General features: G+C 45.2%; 1 protein-coding gene across 7 annotated transcripts in view; it reads left to right on the top strand.

Moving 5' to 3' along the window:
• The window catches only part of Slamf7 (SLAM family member 7), a 27,653-nt gene extending 4,723 nt beyond the window's left edge, over window positions 1-22,930 (top strand). Inside the window, exons 1-7 of one of the 7 annotated variants that reach the window (XM_031389611.1) lie at window positions 8,358-8,876; window positions 13,727-14,032; window positions 16,059-16,331; window positions 16,542-16,664; window positions 17,936-18,039; window positions 18,930-18,992; window positions 20,270-22,930. In XM_031389611.1, the coding sequence (XP_031245471.1) occupies window positions 8,789-8,876; window positions 13,727-14,032; window positions 16,059-16,331; window positions 16,542-16,664; window positions 17,936-18,039; window positions 18,930-18,992; window positions 20,270-20,341 (1,029 nt within the window). In that variant the 5' untranslated portion in view covers window positions 8,358-8,788 and the 3' untranslated portion in view covers window positions 20,342-22,930. Of the gene's footprint in view, window positions 1-4,278; window positions 4,504-8,357; window positions 8,877-13,726; window positions 14,033-16,058; window positions 16,332-16,541; window positions 16,665-17,935; window positions 18,040-18,929; window positions 19,071-20,269 lie in introns of those variants that run through there. The other 6 variants (XM_031389637.1, XM_031389618.1, XM_031389626.1 and 3 more) reach the window with 6 other exon arrangements.
• The last annotated feature ends 615 nt before the right edge of the window (window positions 22,931-23,545 follow it).

The raw sequence follows: 23,545 nt of genomic DNA, 5'->3' as shown, positions 1-23,545 counted from the left end.
GGAGAGGGAGAGAGAGAGATTGAGAGTGAGAGACCAGAAGAACCTGCAGTAACGGGCATTTCTGTTTTTCATTCTTTTTTAAAGAGATTGTTCGTTGACAGTTTCCCCACAAATATGGTGAGCTTTAGTCACTTTCACACCTGTTACTCTCCTATCCATCCTCCTCCGATTGAACTCTTCTCCTAAATGGTCATACCTGGCTTCACATCTTGTCGTGTGTGATGCGCAGACTCTAATTACGGTTACCTGCATGAGCACTGGTGGGCGGCTACTAGACCATCCCCTATTTGTCGGCGGTGACAACATCAAAGACGACAACACTCCTTGCCCCAGCAACTGTTAACTGCCAATGGTCCCTTGGGGAGGAGAGGGCTCCATGAGCCTCGCTCCTATCCATGATGAAATGTTGAAGGCCCAAGCCTGGCAGAGTTTGTGTAGCAAACCACAGCTGCGGCAGACCCGTGAGTGGACAGGCTGTGTCACGATGGGAAGATGTCATTTTACATCACACCTCCTTGTCTTCGGGCTCCTACATTCTTTCCACCCCACCTCCACCATGTTTACTGAGCCCTGGTACAGATGTCTTATTTAAAGCTAAGAATTCCATCATCACTGATTCTTGGAAGTTTGACCAGTTATGAATCTCTGCACTAACCACTACCCATACCTACAAGACATCTCTGAGCAAGGCTGAAAAAAGAGCTGACCTGTGGGTATAAACATGAGTGTTTAGAAGGCGGTTTAACAGTATGTTCATTTAGCAAAGCGACAGTCATGGGTTCCCCTTGAGAGCCTCTGAAGCACCCAGACACAGGTCCTGGACTAAGTTTACAGTATCCAACATGGGCTCCTTCTGGTTGACCCCAAATCCAATCAGAAAGTAACTGGCTATTCCGATCATAATCGTGCCACTGTGGTACCAATGGGTACATCTTGTCAGGTAGGTCAGTGTTGTAGCTTGTAGCATTCAAGGGTAAGACTATCAGTGGCTCTTCTCCCCCAATAGCCTGCATAGTGCCTTCCAGAACTATGAAAGCTAACCAGCACGAAGGACACTTCCAGTTCAGCTCTAACTTGATTTCTCTATGTTCTGTATCCAGAGTGTGTGTTTAATCTCTTTAGCAGTAGGGTCTTACCATCAAGTTCTGGTGGGCAACCAAGGGCAATGATGATAGCCTCCTGTTTTGGGAGCCTCTAGGCCTCCTTGAAACCTCCCTGATGGACAACTGGTAAGATGTTGTCCACCTGTCATTTGGCACTTCCATTTAATTCTGGCCACCCATACGGGGTAAACCTTGTTTAGATTCTAATTATTAAATTTTAAATAAATTTATGAAATAATGTTTCCAAAATCTTTATTTTTGGTTTTCCCCCATCTGCCATTCCCTTCTACTGCCACACACCCACCACACCCATTTAGACCATTCCAACCCAACCTCCCAACTTCTACTTTCATATCACACTTACGATGGAGATATTAAAAAGGGAAACCGAAGGGAGGGAAGAAGCCATGCTCTAGAGTGAGATAGGAAAGATACCAGAAAAACTAGACTCCAACTGAGTCAGCAGCTTGCGAGCTCCAGACCAGCCATGAAGTTCATTTTCAGGACACAGAAGCAGGTGCCGCCTGACTATGGGCAGAACACCTTACTTAGACTGTAGGGAAGGAGTCTTGGACAGAACCCTGTGCAGTATCGGGAGGTGGAAATGGGGGACAAAGATCCGGGTTCCAAGTGACCCACCAGGGCACTTCCCACGGACGAGGCCCAGCCTCACAAGGAACCATTCAGGGATGAAACAGGCATTTGGGACCCCAGGCAGGAATGCCAAGACACTTGAGACTAGAAGGGCCAGACTTCCATTCATACTCAAGCCACGCCCCTTCACCTAGGTTTCTCCTTCCCTGAATTTCCCTGTGTCAATGCAGGAAACCAGCCAGCGCTGTCCTACTGTGAGCTCTCTTTGCTCTCACTGTCAGTTTTACTCTTCTCCCCGCCCCTCCTTTTTTCTGTTCTTTAATTCTTAATTTCCTTTCCATAGGCTTCCCAACGAGCAGGTTAGCCCGTCTGCAGCATCTCCATGGCCCAGGCTTCTGAGACCTGGGAATCATTGTACCGCTTGACCTCTTTCTCTCATTCTACCCTTAGCCAACACTGCCTTGTTCCCCATCCTCACCTCTGTCCGTATTGTTCCATCACAAGTCACTCTGCTCTTGTCCCTCCAATTCGTATCCACAAGCTAGTATCTTAGTGATATTGATCAATTCATATTTGTTTATTCCTCACAATGGACGAAGATCAAGGGGTGATCACTTGCCATTACTATATGTTCTTGGTAGGTCTTGACTTTGCTAGCAGTCATATTTTTTCCCAGGTAGTGTCTTCTTCAGGGGGTATATGGGGCCTAACCTGATGATGCACAAAACACCAGCCAAGCAGAAAAACAAAACAAAACAAACAAAAAACCTCAAAAAACAAACAACAACAAAAAACCCCAACCTTATTGCAACCCCGTCACTTTTGAACATTTCTGAATATTTGTCTTAAAAGAAAAGCCCAATTAAAAAAAAAAATTCAACCAGTAACCTATCTTAGATGATCCAGCCCCAGTAAAAAACAAACAAACAAACAAACAAACAAACAAAAAGGCCAACATGGGAAAAAGCGAAGACAATGTAACTCAGCGCTCTGAGGGTGGCAAAGGGATGATAGAGGCTGCTGCATGCTGAGAAGGACACAGAATGTCCATAGAAGCAGGACTCTAAGGCCTGGTGGCATGTGTCCCAGTGCCCCTGTCAGCCTCCTCAGAAGCCACGAGGCAAAGGGCACAAGTGGGCCAAGTGCACATTCTAGGACCCACCTGGATATCTGCTCAAATTTGCCATTTCAGAACCCGCCCCCTCGTTCTTCCCTTCACAGCTCCACTCCTGGGATTCTCTCCTGAAGTCCAGTGAGCTGGTCTTTATCCATCCAGAATCCATAGCAAGCATCATTGCACTCACCTGTCTTCTAAGGACGCCGCATATTACTGTGCAGCCAGCCACCACTCATCCCTCCATCTCACCGGCCTCTCCCATTCCTGTATGCCCCATCTGGATCTTGAAGGTGTAGTTCCTGTAAACTAGATACTTAGGTCTTCTTTTGGGTTTTTTTTGTATTTGTTTTTGTTTTTAATTTTTTAAATAAACTTCCCATTTGATTACTTACTGTAAGCATTAGTGTAGTTGGGTTTAGGTCCAAAACTTACTGCTTGATTATTTTGTTTTTAACATTTTTTTCTTTTATTTAAACAATATTAGATTTTTCTAAATTTACTTCTAGTAATGCCACTGTTGATCTTTTAAGCATGTATATTTGAATTATTTCTTTTGAGTTTTCTCTCCATCAACCTTTTGATCACACTCTTAATGAAGTATTTGAGTCTCTTGACTACTGAGTTATCTTTCTAAATTGTTTTTTGAGACAATGTCTCACTATGTAGCCCTGGCTGGCCTGAAACTCACCATGTACATCAGGCTGGCCTCAAAATCACAAAGTTTCCCCTGCCTCTGCCTCCCAAGTACTGAAATTAGTGTCATGGACCATCCCTTCTGGTTTACCTTAGTAATTTTTATTGATATGAAGTCTTCTTTAGATATGTGTTCATATCCCTTGTGGGATATAAAAATTACAAATATCTTCTCCCACTCTATGAATTATCCTAGTATTCCCATAATAGTTTCTTTTGGTGAGAAGACCTTGCTTCAGATTATTTTTATTGTTATTTGTGTATATGTGCATGTCTCTGTATGTGTGTCATGTTCGCAAGTGCCCCCTGAGAGCAGAGGAAGGTGTCAGAGCCCCAGAATCCCCCTACGTCAGTGCTGGAGTCAGAACTCAGGTCCTCTGGATCACTAACAACTGTTGTTAACCATTAGGCCATCTCTCCAGCCCCAAAAAGGGCCTTAGATGTTGCTGTCATAGGCACTAAGCTATAAGTTCTCAACTGGAAAATAGGATGTATAGTAGAATTTAATTTGTAGAGCTCATGTGAAGAATAAATAAAACAATGTGTATATATACACTCTTAGCACAACACCTGACATTTAGAAAAGCATATTAAATATTATCTTCTCCCTTCTGCCCTCCCTGCCCCCACCTAACCTATTTCCTGTTTCTGAGTCTCTTAGAACTAATGGGTAGAAAGTAAAAGAAGGGGAACCGCTTCTATTTTAAAAAAAAAAAACAAACTTAAATGTGTGATTCCTCATGTAATAGAAAGTAAGAGTCTTATCGATCATTCTTTCCTTCCTTTTGGAAATCTTACTACTGCCATGACATAAAAATGTGAGATGACTCATGGTACTCATGACTCCTCCTACTTCACTTAAATCCCAGCTGAGGACCAGAGAAGTAAGATTATCAGAGTGAGTTCTGTTCAGTTTTACTGGCTGACGCCCTGAAAACGCTATGGCTCGTTTCTCAACATACATCATCTTTACCTCGGTCCTCTGTCAGCTAACAGGTGAGTCTAACCATACACTGTTCTTCTGACTTCCTCATCCTTTTAACTAATCACTGATACCTGGACAGAGAAGAAAAGAAACAGCTCTTGGAACTAAGTCTCTCCTGATCACTCACTCGGGGAAGGAGAGGCTGAGAGGATGTGGGCTGTGGGCTGGGTTTTAGGACACCTGTGTTCTGATCCTGATCTCTTGTGAGTTAAGTGGAGAATGTGGAAGCTTCCCTGGACTTCAGAGTCTCTCTGTCTTTTAGCTTTCCTTCCTTCTGAGGACGAATTTAGGAGTAAAGTTATACAACCTGTGTGTTGCTCATGGATATATTTTAATTAAATGTCTCTAAATAGATTTAATGATTGTGCATAAGAATGAGATCAATGGAAGGAACTATTTGAATTTATTCTCTTAACCCAAGCAACTCAATCTGCCTCTATTTAGAAAACTAATTTATTATGGGTACTCAATGTTTATTCCCATGGCTGAGGGATATTATGACCCTGTTATAGGCATGATAGTCATGGAAGACTCCACTATACTTTGTGTTCTCTCACACAGGGAGTAATGGCTATGAAGATGTGCTATTTCTCCATCTATCTCTGTCTCTCTGCTTCTCTCTGTGTCTCTGTGTGTGTGTGTGTCTATACATGTCTCTCTGTGATGCTCTCTGTCTCTCTCTGTGTGTCTCTGTCTCTCTCCCCCTCTCTCTCCCCACACAGGACCTGTCATATCTGTATACACTAAACCTACCTGAAATAACTTGCTCCTAAACCACACAGCATTTTCAATCCTTTTATCACCATAGCAGACCATTCTGATTCAAATCTACAGACTGTCACTCCTCCTTGCGTTCATCGAAGCTTGCATTGTTAGGAAGCACCTGGCCCATGCAGCTTGTCCAAAAAAACAGTCTTTGTTTCTAAAATTTCTCCCTGAACGGAAATGATGATCAGAATTAGAACCTAAGGGGGAGGTAGGGGAGGCCACGCCAGGGTTTTGCAAAGCCTAGGTGCTCACCTGAAGTGTATATATAGCCCACTGGGTCTATAGACTGAGTCCCCTGCTACCCTGCTCTGGTAAGCTGGGGCCAGCCTGGTGTTATGTCTTCCATGGCTGAAAAGAGTCAGAGACTGTCCTAGAACCTCCAACAGGCAGAACAGTAGAGGCAGTTCAGACCCTGGACGGGAATTTCTTAGTTTAACTTCATACCAATTTACTGTGATCAAGCAACTTTGAACTTTGCTTTCCTACACATATCCAATAATTACAACTAACTTGCAGAACTACTTGATGTTTTAAAAGCATCAAAGGCAAAAACTAATTCAATAATAACTGCCTCTTATGCCCCTGATCCCCCAAGGTACTTTTTGTACCATCTCCTTACAAATCTATAAGACGTGGGTTTAAAGAGAAGGAAAATTAGGCTGAGAGAGCTCACCCTTCATACACAAGGGTACGTAGCAATTCCGAAGTAAAGGAGAAACCAACTTTCCAAAGTTGGTGCTGCCCCCAAGCCACCCAACATTCGAACCACCGTGACACCTGACATCAGAAAGGTGTTCAGTTGCAATGCATTTGAACTAGGTCTTCCACAGCAAGACCCAGATGGGATCTCTTCCTTCTCCAGGTCCATGAGCCCAAGGTAGGGAGTGGAAACCCCCTCAACAAACAGGAAACTCTGTTTTGAGGACATGACTGCATCAATGAGATGCCACTTTGGACAATTTGACGGGAGCCACAAGACGGGTAGCTCTCGCAGCCTTGATGTTCTCATCAGGATAAGGTAGTCCATTCCTCTGAGTGTTTTATAATGACTGAGAAATACAATGGTTTCAAGGAAAACAAGGATGTGGGGGGGGGCGGGTATGGAGGACCACTGCAAAAAGCCAGAAGCAGTCCAGAGAAGGGAGTGGAGGACCAACAAGAGGCACAGTGGTAACTGCCTTCAATGAGAATGAGGCAGACCAGCTGGGTCAGGCAAAAGGTGTGATGAAACGGGAAGTATGCGAGTTCTGCTGGATGTGTACACACCTTTACAATGCAGTTTGCAAGGGTGTTAGAAAAGAAGCTAGCTAAAGGGGAAAACATTCCTAACCTACTTGTTTCTCCTATGGAGGTAATACTGCTCACTCACAAACAAAAACAAACGCATAAGCGAAAGCCTCTCTGTAAGTGAGCTTTACCCCTCCCCCTGAGATTCCCCCAGAAAGACTGAGATTTTGAAACTCCAACTGTAGCAGGAGCCATAGGAGAAATCTCACCTTTAGCATCTTGGTGCCTGGCCTCCCAATTACCCTAAGTCTCTGGAGGCCAGTCTCCCTGTCAGGGCAATAGAATAGAATCGAACTACTAATTATTACCACCCGAAGATTCCTCCCCATTCTGAGGTGCTCTGCTCTTGATTTCCTTGAGGAGGGAAGCTTCGGTGTAGTGGCAGGCTTGTAGAATGCTCAAGGACTGAGCTCTGGACCCTGAGTCCCCTCCCCCTGGGTCTCCCTCCTGGGGTCCCATTCTGAGTTTGTAGCTACTGTTACTTTTGATCTTTCTGGGAGGGTGTAACGAGAGGGAGAAGTAACAAGGTAAAAGGGAGCTGACAAGAGAAAAGAGATGCAGTCCCATTCCGCTCTGGAGTCTATCTCAGAGGTGATGATGTTCATTCACACTAGAGACAAAGGCAGAGGCAGACAGATGGTCTCTCCTGGTCCAGCGCCCTCCGCCTCTACAGGTGGAGGAAGGCCTCTACCGTGGCGCTTGAGGCTCTGGCTTACTAAGAAGGCATCCATTCCTGTTTTGGGAACGGTTTCTCTCACATGTTGCAGATGTGAAAGTGGAAAAGCTGGAAAGCTTCCCCAGGGCACCCTCTGCCCTTGCCTCCCACCTCCCACCTTGCTCTCAGGCTGCTCTGTATTTATCAAAGCATTTTCAGATCCACATTCGCACTTCGACTTCCCCAAGTTCCTAGGACACGAAGGTGCTTTACCTACTATAAGGTTTTAGAGAACTGAAACTCGAAATGGTAAATGAAAAATAAACAAAACAAAAAAAAATCAAAATACAAACCTGTGAGATGGAGGATCTCAGCACCCCCATCTCTTGAACCTGGGGCCTCGTGCGCATCCACCAGGAATTCTACCACTGAGCTACCCCTCTGCCATTTTGATGGCCTTGGGAAAGTCACTCAGCCCTAGTTACCCTCATTTATAAAATGGAATGTGTTAACTCTTCTCTCCTGAGCGTGTTCTGAAGATCAACAAAGGTAAGCCCCTCAGACTTGCTTACAAACATCAGATATTCATTTCTGGAATTATGACTGTGAAGGAGCCCGAGTGGATCCTGGGCCTCTTGATTCTCACTGAAGACAGAGCCCTTTCCATACTGCAGCATCCTAGTCAGAAGATAGACCATCCTATCTTTCTGTGGGCACAGCCATGCCATCACAGGGTAATCTGAGACCCGATACTTACAGACTGGTCATTGGCTAATACAGACACACACACATACATACACACACACACACACTCACACAGAGTTACCACAGAACAGGGATATTTCTTTCTTGAAAATTAAGATGAAAATGAAGGAAAACTTATGTCAAGGTATTCCAGGGTGTAGCATTAAACAAGGTTTGAAGTGAGATTTATTTCAGATAGGCAGAGAAGCTGAAGCACAAAAATGGCATGAAATTTTAAAAAATTAAAAAAAAAAAAAAAAAAGTAAACCAAGGGCTGGAGCGATGACTCAGGGTTAAGAGCACTGGCTGCTCTTCCAGAGAACCCAGGTTTAATTCCCAGCACCCACATGCCAGCTCACATCTGTTTGTAACTCCAGTTCCAGATGTTTTGATGCCTTTACACAGATATACATGCGGGCAAAACACCAATGAACATAAAATAAAAATAAAATAAAGAAAAAGCAATGAACCCCGGGGCTTGGCGGGTGGAGGCACTTGCCACCCAAGTCTGGCAACCTGAGGTCGATCTCCGCAGCCCACATAAACGTGAAAGGAGAAATCTGACTCCATAGTTGTTGTCTGGCTTCCACAACACCACATAGCATGTGTTCATGTACACACACACACACACACACACACACACACACACACACACACCAAGTATCAGAAAATGGGAAAAGCCAGTGGGTTTTGTATTTTTCTACAGCCTTATATCATTATCTTGGCCTTAGAGCGGAAGCCCCAGGCTTCTCTCAGATACGACCATTCTAGGTCACGTGACAACTCTAAGGCAATCCCTTAAACTGAGCACTGTCAGGTTTAAACCACTTGGCTACGGGGTAATGAGAGAGAGAGATGAAGTGGACACAAAGAAAGCAGGCTACACCCTTTCCTCCTGGCATGTGGAAATGTGGCATCTGAGGGCGGTTGGTGAGTCTCTGGGACCCAGATCTTCAGGAAGGTATTGGTTGCCCGTACTCCATTGGTCTAACAAACACGCCCAGCCTGTAGCCTGTGGACCACACACTGCCCAAGAAATCTTTGGCCCAGCACAAGATTGGAAACGTACTTACAACATTATGTGATCTGATTAGTAGCTTTACTTTGTAGTTCTCATGGGCCAATTTTTCAGATGAGTGTCATGATGCTGCGTCCAAAGGTTGGGAGTGCTTGTGAGTCTAGTCTCTAGAGCCTTCTGATTCCACAGGTCAGGTTTAGCCCTCCCATGAGACCCTCACAGTGTTCGTTGCTTCCCTTCTCGTAGCACATGTAGTTCCTTAATTGTGTCTTGCTCACAGCTTTGTGATTCATGACCATCTTGCCCAAGCGCTTGGTTCTGTTTTTAGCTTAAAAAAAAAAAAAATTGCCTGCCATACAGCATCTAAGACAAATGCGGACACTCACAGCCAATCATTGGACTGGGCCCAGGGACCCCAATGGAAGAGTTAGGGAAGGACTCAAGGAACTGAATGGGGATTGCAACCCCATAGGAAGAACAACAATATCAACTAACTGTACCACCCCCACCCAGAGCTCCCAGGAACTAAAACGACCAACCAAAGAGTACACATGGGTGGGTCCATGGCATCAATGGGAGGGGAGGCGCTTGGTCCTGTGGAGGCTTGATGCCCCATCAAAGGGGAATGCTAGAGGGGAGAGGTAGGAGTGGGTAGGTGGGTAGTGGAGCACCCTCTTAGGGGCAAAGGGGTTAGGGGGTGGGATGGAGTTTGTAGACGGGGGACTGAGAAGAGGGACAACATTTGAGATGTAAATAAATAAAATAATCAAAAAGAATGCCTGATATAGCAAACATGATCCACTTATTTATGGGCAAACTGTAGTCATACCTAGACATGGCAAAGCCAGCTCAAAAACCCAGTTTCGGTTCAGCTTAGAACATTATTTTTAAATGTCTGTGGTTCTTAGATCCCTTTTCCCAGTTGACTGGGATAATAAAACCAAACTGGTTAGAATTTACCAGCCTTGACCTTTGTTCATTTTTAGGAAATGGCATTTTCTTCAGTTAACTTCCCTTTTCACCCTGAGGATACACTTAGGACAGAAAAATGATCTTGGGAGGTAGAGGCAGGGAGATCAAGCGTTTAAGGCCATAGCACTGGAGAGATGGCACAGCGGTTGAGAGTACTGGCAGCGCTTGCAGAGGACTTGGGTTTCATTCTCAGGACCCACACAGTGGCTCACAAACATCTGTAACTCCAGTTCTAGGGGAATCTAATGCCCCCTCTGACTTTGGCAGGCACCAGGCACACACATGATATACATGCATATACATACACTCAGGCTAAACACTTATACACATAAAAATCAAAATTAAAAAAAAAATCTAAAAAAAAAATTAAGTAAAAAAAAGTTCAAGACCATCATGGGTCTCTTAACTGTATAGCAAGTTTGAAACCAGTCTGTACCACTAGAGACATTGCTTTTTAAAAAAGGAAAGAAGGAAGAAGAGAGAAATATGGTGGTGGTGTCATGTAGAACCCTGCCCCATGTCGTCTTCCACTTTCATTCTAACAAGGTTCAGTGAATCTCAGCCATTTCTTCACACTCACTCCACACTATTCACATTTGGTGACATTTACCCCTGGGAAAATAGAGACCCACAGTGAGAGAGTGAATACAGGCCTTCCATGCCTGCACACATGCTAACTAACACACTGAAGCCATGTTGTCACAGCTCTGCCACTTAACTGCATTGCTCTCTGCCTTGGATGTGGTTGGTCCCACCCAGGAGTTTGACACTAGCATCTAGGTCCCCACTGTGGTGAAGTAGAGGTGATAAACCCTTCAACAGATGAGGCCTCACAGAGGGTGTTAGGTGACAAGGACACCATGCAGACAAAGAATCCCCACTGCCTCCTTGTAGTAAATTAAGTGTCCTGAGAGCGGATGTGTTATAATGAAGCCATTCTATTCTTGGCCTCTTCTGCACCAGACTGGTTCTCTTTCTGTTTCTCTGCCATCTTGTGACCCAACCAGGAGAGCCTTCCTCAAAGACTTCATGCAGGGTATTGTACACACTCAGAGTTTCAACCTCCCAAACTGTAAGTTAAATAAACCCCTTTTCCTTATAAACTATTCAGCCTCACATATTTTGTTATTACTTTGGAAAAGGACTAATATATACCACAAACATATTCCCCCCTCCTACTAGTGTGAAAATTATATTACTGAAGGTCCAGGAATTGGACCCACATGGGGCACAAGAGATACCCAAATCATTACCTGACTTCAAAATATTTATCCTTTCTATTTCTGTTGTTGAAATGAAAAAAAAAAATGAGCTCATCAATTGGTAAGGAAAAAAATCAGAATAAATTAGATTTTTATCTTTAACTTTTACTCGTGCTATTTTTACATATTTTAAGTTAACTAATGTAAAGGCAGCTTGAAACCTCCTGGCCTACCTCTTCTGGAAGTAGGGTGTGTTTGGAAAACTCATATTATTTAACTAGATCACTTGAAAAGATTGGAGGAATCCAGAGTATATATGTGCGCTGGCTGATAAATTATAAGGGAAAACGTTTGAAAATAGAAATTTGTTCCAGGAAGAGAAGCAAGTACTTTTGAATATTATCTTAGCAAAAAAAGGTTATAGATCCTCCCCTCAGACCTGTAATTAAGAGAATAAGTAGGCCTTGATCTATAAGATGCAAGTATAAAAATTCTTCTCCTAACAACTTTAACAGCTAAAGAAGGTCAGGGTACATGCTTTAAATTGTTGGCCCCAACTGAAGGGACTTTTGCTAGCCCCAGATTTTGTTCCTTAAACTTTTACAGACAGCCACCCAGTCACCATCACTGGTGACTTAGCTTCTTCTAGAAGTTCCACCAAGAGTTCGTTCTTACATGTGCAATCATATAGCCAGTGAAACCTGCTTCAGAGTCATGCTCTGTGGGGTGAGCTAACTGGCGAAACAAAAACAAGAATTTCTTGTGAAATGAAAGCCATACTGTAATCTCTAACATGCGGACTGAGCACCACAGGCAGGACTCCCCTGTGGGGCAGTGGACTCTGACAGGAAACTTGGTGAGGTGGAGTAAGTCCAGTGACCCTAGCACCCATCTGAGGACAGCCCGCATTTCCCTACTCCCTACTAAGATTCCTGGCCTGGAACACATGACCACACTCCCTACATAGGATTGTGACCAATGGTCACATAGATCAGAATGGAGTTCTCTATGCTGATGAGGTATCTAGATGGGTCCTGAGGGTTTAACCAATAAGCTTCCCTTCTAGGACATTCCTTCCTGCAAAAGGTATTTAATCTCTGGTCCACCCTGAGGAAGTGGTATATACCCATTTTCCATGATGAACAGTCAGTAAATGGTATAGATAAGTATAGGCTCTCTCTACTTCATCAAGAACCACCATAGGGAGCATGGGAGAAGCCTTCCTCTACAGAGCCCCACTGTCTAAGTCTCATGCAGAAGGCCTCTCCACGTTCCCAGACAATTGCTAAGCTAAGGACAATCTCTGATAAGCTAAGAACAATCACTGAAGAGCTAAGCCAGAGTCCCCTCACACTACCCCAACCCAACCCTAGGCTTGTCTTCTCCCTGCACGCCCCCTTTGTTCCTGACTCCATACAGTTTCCAGCCTCGAGTGGACACCTGGGAGCTTGGGCACCCCAGCTTCAGCCTCAGCCTGCCTCATTTCTCATCTATGCTGAGGTCCACACCCTAGGCTATAGTCTCTCACCCCCTGAGCAGTGCCTCAGCGCTTCCTGAAAGCCCAGCACCCAACGGTGGCACAGGGTAAATGCAGTCTAACCTTCCATGTTTTGTCTGACCAGTGGAATTCCCACACCCCACTGGAGAGGTGGAACACGGAACCACACTCCCCTAGCTTGTGGGGTGAGCACCACAGAAGTGCTCCCCTAGCATTCAGAGTGAGTGCCACTGCAGTGTTCCCCAATAGCCAAACTCATCCTTTTTCCCTCTTCCTACACGAACAAGTTAGAATGCAGGTAGATGAAAACTTCTTTTTTTTTTCTTAAGATTTATTTTATTTATTTTATGTGTATGAGTACACTGTAGCTGTACAGATGGCCGTGAGCTATCATGTGTGTGGCTGCTGGGAATTGACCTGAGGACCTCTGTCAGCCCTGCTCACGCTCTGGTGTAATTCACTGTAGCTGTCTTCAGATGCACCAGAAAAGGGCGTCAGATCTCATTACGGGTGGTTGTGAGCCACCATGTGGTTACTGGGATCCGAACTCAGGACCTTCGGAAGAGCAGTCACTGTTCTTACCTGCTGAGCCATCTTGCCAGCCCAGATGAAAACTTCTTATGGGAATGACCCTGAGTCCACTAGTACATCATAAACTAGGAAGAGAACTCGCCCCAAAACATGTCCGCGGTTGCTCTTACTACAAACATTCTGTTTTCCTCCCATTACCCTGATTCATGCTTATGAACCACTGGTCTCAGGTTGGGCAGCCTAGCTCATCAACTTCAGGCAGAGCTGTCTCTGGAGCAACTTTGCAGTCCTAAGAGACCCAGACATTAACTTCTTTAGTTGTCCCCACACAGGAACCTGTCAAGGATGGAGCCGGGCTTTCAAAATCACCAAAGAGCTTGTCTGAGAATGTGACACAGTAGCAACCAGAAACCTTACAGGTTCTAATCTCAATGCTTTTGTGGGGGTGGGGTTCTGCTTGTATTGAACTTAGATATTTCTCAGGATTTTCCAAGGTCCCAAAGGACATAGTAATTGGTGACAAGAACTGACATTACGGTTTCTGTGTCTGCCGTCACAGCAGCTTCTGGAACTCTGAAGGAGGTGGCCGGTGCCCTAAATGGATCTGTGACGTTCACTCTGAATATCACTGAAGTAGAGATTGACTACGTTGTATGGACCTTCAAGACACTCTTTCTTGCCATGGTAAAAAAAGATGATATAACATCACAAAGTAGTAACAAAGAAAGGATGGGCTTTCCAGATGGACTCTACTCCATGAAACTCAGCCTGTTGAAGAAGAGTGACTCTGGAGCCTACCGTGCAGAGATTCACAGTACATCGCGTCAGCCTCCTTTCATCCAGGAGTATGTGCTGCATGTCTATGGTAAGCAGGCTATCTATCTAATGGTCGATGGCTAGCATATGGACGTAGTGAGCATCCTGATACCAGGGAGATTCAAGTCCAGGTTGGATGATCACACAGCAAGGATCACAGAGCAGAAGACTCCCAAATGGATGACATGTAACTGGCCCATAAGGTCTCTGCATACTTTGAGATTCCATGAGACTGTGCAGTGTAGACAATGGGCAACCTAAGAAGTGACTGTCAGCCAGGTGGTGGTGGCATGCCCCCTTAATCCCAGCACTCAGGAAGCAGAGGCAGACAGATCTCTAAATCCCAGGACAGCCAGAGCTAAATTGAGAAACGCTATCTCAACTACAACAATGACAAAGTGGCTATCACAGAGATAGAAGTCAAGGGTTGGCTACTTAGGTGCATGCCTTTAGCCAAGTTGCTTTAAGTGTTAGCCTCCACATATGGAAGAGGATAACTACGCCTATCTTAAGAAGATTATTAGATAAAAATGTATTACATGCCTTCCCCTATAGACTCTAAGCAATTGAGAAACAGACACAAAAATCAGGTAAGATCCGGTACTTCGAATCATGCCTGTAGTCGTAGCTACTCTGGGGGCTGGGACAGGAGAACTGCTTGGACTCAGGATTTTGAAGCTAGCCTGGGCAACAGAAAGAGAAAGGTGAAGAGGGAGGGAAGGAGGAAGGAAAAACTACTCAGGGAACTTACACTTACAAAACAGTCACTCAGCTACCTACCAGAAGAGCTAGGTATCTTGTGCACTGACCTACAGTATCAGAGAAACTAGGAGATTTGCCCAAGTGTATTAGTCAGGGTTTCTATTCCTGCACAAACATCATGACCATGAAGCAAGTTGGGGAGGAAAGGGTTTATTGAGCTTACACTTCCACATGGCTGTTGATCATCAGAGGAAGTCAGGACTGGAACTCAAGCAGGTCAGGAAGCAGGAGCTGATGCAGAGGCCATGGAGTGATGTTTCTTACTGGCTTGCTTCCCCTGGCTTGCTCAGCCTGCTCTCTTATAGAACCCAAGACCTCCAGCCCAGGGATGGCACCACCCACAAGGGGCAATTGAGAAAATGCCCCACAGCTGGATCTCATGGAGGCACTTCCCCAACTGAAACTCCCTTCTCTGTGATAACTCCAGCCTGTGTCAAGTTGACACACAACCAGCCAGTACACCAAGATTTGTTTGCAGGAGATAGGCAATGCATCTTAATCCAGGCTTATGTTCCATAGAGACACTGTAGAAGCAAACAGAAATCTGTAGATAATCTGCAGACAGTCTAGCTGGGAGGTATTTGAGCAAAAATATTTAATGGACTAAGCTCTAGGGTAGACAATGAATGCCACTCTCATCTCATCAATAAACTATTTGCTGATTCTCCAAGCATAAAGGACTAGGAGCAAGATAGTAGGGAAAGTGTTACTCCGGTATTATTCTCTCCTGGAGAGGAGGAAGGAAAGTGTGTTCAAGAAAATCTGGGGACAAGAGATAAGAAACCTCTTAGGTAAAGATATATAGCATCTAAAATGCAAATATGCACAGTGCTTGCCCGCAGCTAGGCTTAGTGGATGTCAGACCATTTTTATTGCATGGTTATTTTTGCTATAATACCTGGTATTATTCTTTCTATGTAGACAAGAGCCAAGCAGATTTGCCCACATAATAATAAGATATTCTGCAAGGTGGGGGAGAGGGGGAGTGTGGTACATGCCTTTAATCCTAGCACTCTGAGAGGCAGATGCAGGTAGATCTCTGTGAGTTCAAGGCCAGTGTGGTCTACAGAGTAACACTTCCAGGACAGCCAGGACCACACACACACACACAAGACTGTCTTGAAAACAAACAAAGCAAAACAAAACCAAATAAACAAACAAACAAAAGAATAAGGCATTCTACTCTGATCTGTGGCTCCCTTACCCTTCTTAGATTCCCCAGGGAGATTCGGGTCCTAGATATGGAAGGTTAACTATGAGAATGCAGAGTTTAGGACTAACTTCTATCCTTTGTTGTTCCTTCTCTTTTACAGAGTATGTGTCAAAGCCCAAGATCACCATGAATAAGCAAAGCAACAAGAACGGCACCTGCAAAATCAATCTGACGTGTTCCATGGAGCAGGAAGGAGAGAATGTGACGTACAGCTGGAAAGCTGTAGGGCAGGCAGTCAATGAGTTTCATGACGGCCCCAACCTCCCCATCGCCTGGAGACCAGGAGACAAAGACAAGACCTTAATCTGCATGGCCAGGAATCCAGTCAGCAACAGTTCCTCAACCCCCATCTTTGCCCAGAAGCTCTGTGAAGGTGACAGTCTCCTTTTTTTCCAGGAGCCTCTGGTTGAAGAAAGGACATGTCCTTTAGCTCCCAGTTCCTATGGAAACAGTCTGTGTCAGCTAAAGTCCTCTGGGAAACCACCAGGGTGGGAGGAAAGTGGAAGTTAGATCCTCTTCCCTAGTGAACTCCATCACACACACAGCCACCCTCCTCATGCCTCTACTCATTTTCTCTTTCAAGATGCTGCCAAGGACCTCGATTCACCCGGGGCCATCCTCTACATCATGTGCATCTCAGCATTGCTCATCCCACTCATTGTCTTGCTGATTAGTCTTCATATTAGGTGGACACAGAATGGAAAAGGTAAAGCATGAATTTTTTTTGTCTTCATATATTTTCTCCCTTTTATCCTTCAAGTAATATATGTGTGTACAGGATTTAGTGTTAATTTAGTATTAAAGATATAAAGATAAGAGGGAATGGTCTCTTCTCTTAAGAAGTGCAGAGTCAATGGCTGCAGAGACAGCTCATTCAATAAAGTGCTTGCCATACAAGTGTAAGAACCTGAGTTCAAATCCCAGAACTCACATTAAAAAAAAAAAATTCAGATGTGGCAGCATGCACTTGGAATCCCAGCATTGGGGAGGTAGAGATAGGCACACCCCTGGAGCTTACTGACCAGCTATCCTACCTAACTAGTTAGTTCAAGCTAGCAAGAGACCCTGTCTTATAAAACAAGGTAGACCATGGCTGAGGAACAACACCCAAGGTTGACCTCTGGCCGTCCCACAATGCACATGCACTCACGTGTGCACACACATACACACATACCTGTACCATTCACACATGAATATGAACACACACATACATGTACACATACACAAAGCGAAGAGCACAGTCAGCTCTATGCCTTAGCTCCACAATGGAGAGGGTGCTCCTTGCCTTCTTGCCTGAGGACAGGGTTCCATTCTGGTACCCACTTCTGTCCTTCCCTCAGAACAACATATAGATGTGGCCTTTCCGATGACACAGATCCTACCTACCTTGCTGATTCTCATTCTGCTCCTCTCTGGCAGACGATGGCCCCCCAACCCTTCCTATCCTCACCCCTGTCAGTGCCCCAACCAGCCTGTCTTCTCTATGCAATCAGCACCAAGATCCCTCTTTCTCTTCACCTCAGGCTAGACATACTCCTCTTGGATATGCCGGGTTTGACTCTCTACAGTGTGCCCCACTCTGTGTCCCAAAGCCTTCCCCACTGGTTCTATCCATGGTGGAGTTGAGGGTGGGCTATAGAGGAAAATTGCAGTGACCGTCAAGGACGAATGCAGACTTTCAGATAGATCGTCTTTCTCTGTCAGAGACATTCTGGAGACATTCAAGACCTCCTCTGCTTTCCCACTTTGGCTAGCTGGATCTCGGGATCGGGAAGTGAGGTGACACAATGACTGACTCAGCCTGACTGGTCAAGGACTTTCTCCATTTTACCACTGGAAGCTCCCTGTTTGAGAAAGCATGGCCATTTCAACATGAGTAGGAGGGTTGGGCACCCTGAGTAGCACCATCCAGGGCCAGGGGAGATAGATGGTGAGTGGTAAGCGAGGCGGGCTTTGATTCTCTCAACCTGGTTTCAGGCTGTGAGGAAGTCAAGAAGAGAGTGGATCGCCACCAGGAGATGCCCAGCTCGTGCCCTCACTTAGAGGAGAACACAGACTATGACACAATCCCTTACACAGAAGTGAGTCCTTCGCCATTGTTTTCTGTGACCAGTTCCACCTCTCTAAGGCTTTCCCTGCTACAAGCTTTCCATGCTACTAGCATGGAAAGAGGAAGAGGAAGGGGATTAAGATGCATAATCCCAACCTGCCTCCCCCCACACACCTTAATTCTTGTCTACGCAGAAGTTGGCGGCCTCTAGAACACCCGACTCTGACCCAAACCTGTAACACTTATGCAGGCAGTTACATGAGTCATCATTTCCTTTCCACAGTTTATGATGTTGATCTTTAACTCCTCACAGGGGGTGGGAGGTGGCAGGTGGGCCTGGTGTGCAGCCTAATCAACTTCTAAAGCCACAGCCGTCACTCTGTCACCTACTCCCTCTTCTCTTGCTCAGGTTACATCCTAGAGAGACTGCGAGGCTGCTCCGCAGGTCAGGACCCAACGTAAACTAGCTCAGGATGTTTATCTCCGATCATGTTTTTGTCCTCAGGGATGCTTCATTTTCGGTTCACTGGGCATCCTCGCTCCTTCTCCAGGAGCCCTTCAGCTATTGGATAGAGTCAGCTTGCAACACTAGCACTATAATTTCATGTCAGCCTTTAACCACCTTAGGAGACTCACAGTTTGTGAGACATATCACAGCATATTTTGAAGTTCATTGAAATATAATATGGAAACTAATGCAGTAGGAGAAAATTGAATAAATACATGAGTAAGAAGCAATGGTGCTCTTTAAAAGTGATTAATATACATCATTACAGCAGAAGTTAAACAAGAGAACTTCTACTGCCCACACCTATTCTAGAACCTTCTTTTTCTTCTCTCCACCTTCTCTCTCCTATACTTTGCTTTCTCTGGGTCGTCTCCCTGGTCTTGTCTACATGACTGTCTTGTGTTTATTAATAGAAAAGGAGACCAGAAGAAGATGCAGCAAACACACTTTATTCCACTGTGCAGATCCCCAAAGTGGTAAGGAGCTTTCCATCTGAGTCTCATCTTACTTGCCAATCCCTTTCCCTGGATCACGTTCAGACTCATATTTCTTAGACTACAGGATTCTCAGGGGATTAGAACAGACCCCTGCTGGCTCCTCACATCTGCCTTCAGCTGGAAAGGCCTCACTCCCTGCCTGTGATGCCAGACATATGGAGGCCGTTTAGCTTTGAGCGTATCTTCTGGATAGTTTTTCATGGCTTTGTTTGAGGCTACCCCAAAATATAGGCAATAGATGAAAACAGTAGGGAAGGGGTTCTAGATTGGAATGATAAAGAAAAGCAGAAGGGTTTCTGTCTAAAGTCATGGATGAGGAGAAGAGCTTGTGCTGTGCATGAGAGGAATGTGACTCCCATTATGGTGACCCCTGTTGCTCTTGAGCAGCTGGTAACCTGAGAAGGGAGGTTTGCTTGCTCTGGCTACATAACATTTGCTTTGCAGCCTCCCTCTTAAACTGCAGATGTGGAACAAAGCCTTCTTCTCTGTTTTCCTTTCCTCTCCAAAACAATCAAAAAGATAATGATGTAGGTCATGGTGGCAGAAACATTTGTGAAACCCTAAGACTGCATGGCTTGTTAAGGATGGAGAATGATAAATATATTTCACTTAGAGAATAATCTCTCTAAGCTAAAAGTAAAAAGTAGGACCTTGCATGGAGGAGCTATGGGTTGGGTACCTTTAGAAAGAGTGTCTGGGATGAACAGTTATCGCGGGTGGCAGGGTGGGCTTTGGGGGTCCCACTTGGGGTTTAATAATAAATACATCTGTATAGTCTAAGGCTGTTAGCCTGTTTGCTGGGGCAGTTCCTCAGCGAGTGTCAGATTCAACCCAACTTCCCTGCCACCACGCCTCTCCATGTGGCTCTCTCTCTCCATTTGCTCTACCTCCCTGACCTGTTCCCTGACCTGCTTCCATCCCTCTGCCCCTCTCTCCCTCTCCCTCTGCCCCAGCTCCAGCCTCCAGTTCTTTATTCCTCAAATGCTTATATCTCATAACAAAATGCTATTAGCATAATAGGAGAGATTCCTCCCCCCATGGCAGCTTTCCTTTCTTTTGGGGCAGGTGAGGAAGCAGCAAACATTTATATATCCTGCCAGTCTGGCATCCCTCTGCAGAGCTGAGGATACAGGAGCACACCTTTATAGCCAGTTGATGTCATATGTGGGGGGGGAGTGGGTTATCCCAACACTGTCTTCAGTTGGAGATCCAGAACTCCACCCATGTTCAGTGTTCTTCTTCATGTCTGCCTGCAGGTGAAGAGTCCCAGCTCCCAGCCTGCAATGCCACACGTGCCAAGGCCATTAAGTTTTGAAAATGTTATCTAGACGGCAGCACTCCGTCTTCTCACTCCAGGAAGGAAAAAAAAAAAATCTCACCATGTTGAGCAGAAATGAAAACTTCTGTCAAAGACTGAATGTAAATGTCTTCCCATCAAACTCATGTATTTGAATACAGACAGTGAAGGTCAGGCTCAAGCTTGGGTTTCGGGGTACAGTGGCACTTGGGGGTTAGGCGACAGCCCATTCCTACATTCTGACAAAGAACCTGGCTCTGCCCATCCTGTCTCCAGTAACTATGAACGAGGCTGCATTCATAGACACCGGACTAATTTGTTTGATGAAGAAATTTTCAAGACAGCACAGCATCCAGGCTATGGCACAACCACGTCCACTGTTTTAATTCGTATCTATAGAAACAATTGTATGTAAATATTTAATCTGAATCATCCAGTTCCCAGATAAAGAGGCACAACCCTTTCTATTTATAATAAGCCTTTATAGCCTGAGAGCTGGGCAGACATCTACCCTTTATGCTATTTTGCCTACTTCCCAATCAATAACCTCGAGGTATAATTTGCTGTGTTCCATCTAGGCTGCTCTTACTCCAATTGGCCCAGCCCTCATGGCCATATTTTCCTGAGTCACCTACCCAATGGTGTCTTCTCCTCTCTTCACCCTCTCTCTTTTCCCTCCTCATGATCCTCCTGCCTCAGATCCCAAGCCTGGGAACCAAAACCTCACCTACCTCTCTTCTGCCCAGCTCTAGGCTGCTAGCATCTTTATTCAACCAGTAGTTTTAAATTAAGGAGCAGGAAGACATGGCATCAACTTAGTGGAGGTAAGGATTCTCTAGTCCCTAAGGGCAACCTCGGGGACCAGTGATAAGTCTTACAATACAGAACAACAGGCCAAACCTCAGCAGAACTCAAAACAAAGAAAAGGAACGGGAAGATGTGAAAAGCATGCAGTTTGATAGGTAGCATGAAAGCATGCAAATGGGTTTTGCAGCTTTGACTGTAATGGTTCAAGTGATGAGCTCCTTTAAAGAGTAACCCCAGACTGTGCCCTAGGACAATAGAAAGGGGGGCACTGAGAGCAAGACCCTGTCTACTAAAAACTTCAAGGTGTAAACTGAACGCCCTATTCAAAAAAACTTTCGTTTAAAAGGGAGAATGCCTGAACACAGAGTGTCCCACATCGTCTCATCAGACTGGGGCAGTGTTTCTCTGGATTCTCACAGTTCTCAGAGGTTGATGGAGCCCTGACCCAAGCAGGTGTGGCTCTACCCTGGCGTGGCAGCAGAATTCAGCAACGTCCACGCATGCAGAATGTAAAATCTGGGGAGCCGCCGAGGCTTGCACTGTTCCAGGGGAGGAAAACCAAGCACTGCGTATCGAGGTCGGGCCTTCGGAGTGGACCTTCCCTGGAAGCTTGCATAGAACTATGCCTCACTTGCACTTTAGACTCCAGGATGCTGGAGCTGCCCAGAACATGAAGCATCTACTAAGAAAAACTTCAGGCACTGAAAACACTCAAGAAAGAGGCCATGTGTGGTTTAGGTTGCAAGGTCATGGAAACAGGCCTCCTCAAATCCACTGGAACATACATGATGATACCATGTACCCAGGATGCCAGACCAGAAGCTTCAAGGTTTATGTCTCTCTGCTGGGTTTTGACCTATCTTTGGCTCTTTCTTTGCCATGCCCTACCCCTGGAATGTGAATGTCTCCTCTGCCATTGTGCATTGAAAGTATTTGAGTTTTCTATTTTATAAGAGCTCACAGCTAGGACTTTGCCTTACATCTCATAAAAGACACTGGACGTTGAACTGTTACGGCTAGGGACTCTTGAAGTTAGATGGGATGCATTTTGCATTGTGTGACGACAGTGAACATATTGAGCCAAGGCCTGTGAGCCAAGATGGGAATGTTACGAATTGAGTTGAAAAGATGCTCCACGTACAGGCTGAGTGTTTGAACCCTTGGTGTCCAGTTTGAACAGTTGATGTGATTTCAGGGTTCTATAGACCCTAGAGAAGCCACAGCCTCCCTGGAGATGGTGAGTCTCCAGGAGGTGGGCCTTGAAGGTGGTATTCACTTCTGACTCTGGACAAGCCTTCTGCTTCACCTCATGCAGGTCCATGTTATGAGGAATCAGATATTGCCAACTCCGTCCAACACAGACCACACCCCTGAAGCCGCCATGCCTCTGATGGCAATGGGTTATAACCTCTAGAACTCAAACTCGAAATCATCCCCTTCTCCTGTAAGTTGCTTCTGCCAGGATTTTGGCCCAGTGGTAACTAATACCACTTCCTTCCAAAATAAGCTGCTCTTGGCCTCTTTGGACTCCGTGGTTCATCGGCCAACTGCTGAGAACTCTCCTCAAACCCAGAATTTATATTCCTGTCTGCCAATGTAACTGAAGCTGTCTGTTAGTCCAGAGAAAATGACTGGGAGATGCCTTGATTCATAAGGACATATTGATTAAGGCCTCAGGACAGGATCTTAACTCCTATCCTATTCCAGAACTTGAGATCAGGACTACCAGAAGACTGCTTGCCAGGGCGGACAGATGTGTCCAGCACAAGCAGGTTTAATTGCCTTAAATAAATGTATTAATTTATTAATGGAACCACCAGCTGTGAGCCAGGTGCTATGTTACACTGGCATGTGTTATTCCAGTACACTCGCTTTTGCTTGGTATCTCATGAACCACTTTATAGGGCGCCACAGACAGAGACTAACTACAGAGACTCTGTACTAACTACAGAGCCCCAGAAGGGTATGTAGGTACCAGTGGCCAAAATGCACAAGGACAGAAAATCCAACTATACACCTATGTTTGGCTGGTACCATTTGAGGTCATTTAAAACATATAATGAAGGACAAGGACCCCTCATCTCGACTTCCCTTATACCTACATGCTCCAAGGGAAACGTGTAAGCCCTGAGCCTATAGAGGAGTCCATCTTTATCAATAGAGAAGTAGCCTACATACAAATTTTGGATCTAGTCTAAGACTAGATCAGAGATAGAGTCTGAGTTTTGATGGCTTGAAAACCTTTACAGTTGTTTTTTTTTTTTTTCCAACGAGTCTTTATTGAGAACGTCTGCTAGATTAGTCTTCTATCTAAAACAGACATATGCCCTCCCCATAAAGCTTATTTTCTTTTTTAAGTGTCATGGAAGAGACACGGGAACATGTAGAGCAGGGTGTGTGTGTGTGTGTGTGTGTGTGTGTGTGTGTG

The sequence above is a fragment of the Mastomys coucha genome, unplaced genomic scaffold, assembly GCF_008632895.1.
Source record: "Mastomys coucha isolate ucsf_1 unplaced genomic scaffold, UCSF_Mcou_1 pScaffold1, whole genome shotgun sequence".
In the NCBI taxonomy this organism is placed as follows: Eukaryota; Metazoa; Chordata; class Mammalia; order Rodentia; family Muridae; genus Mastomys; species Mastomys coucha.
The sequence above is the reverse complement of the archived record's forward strand: the minus strand, read 5'-3'. Positions and strand labels throughout refer to the sequence as shown.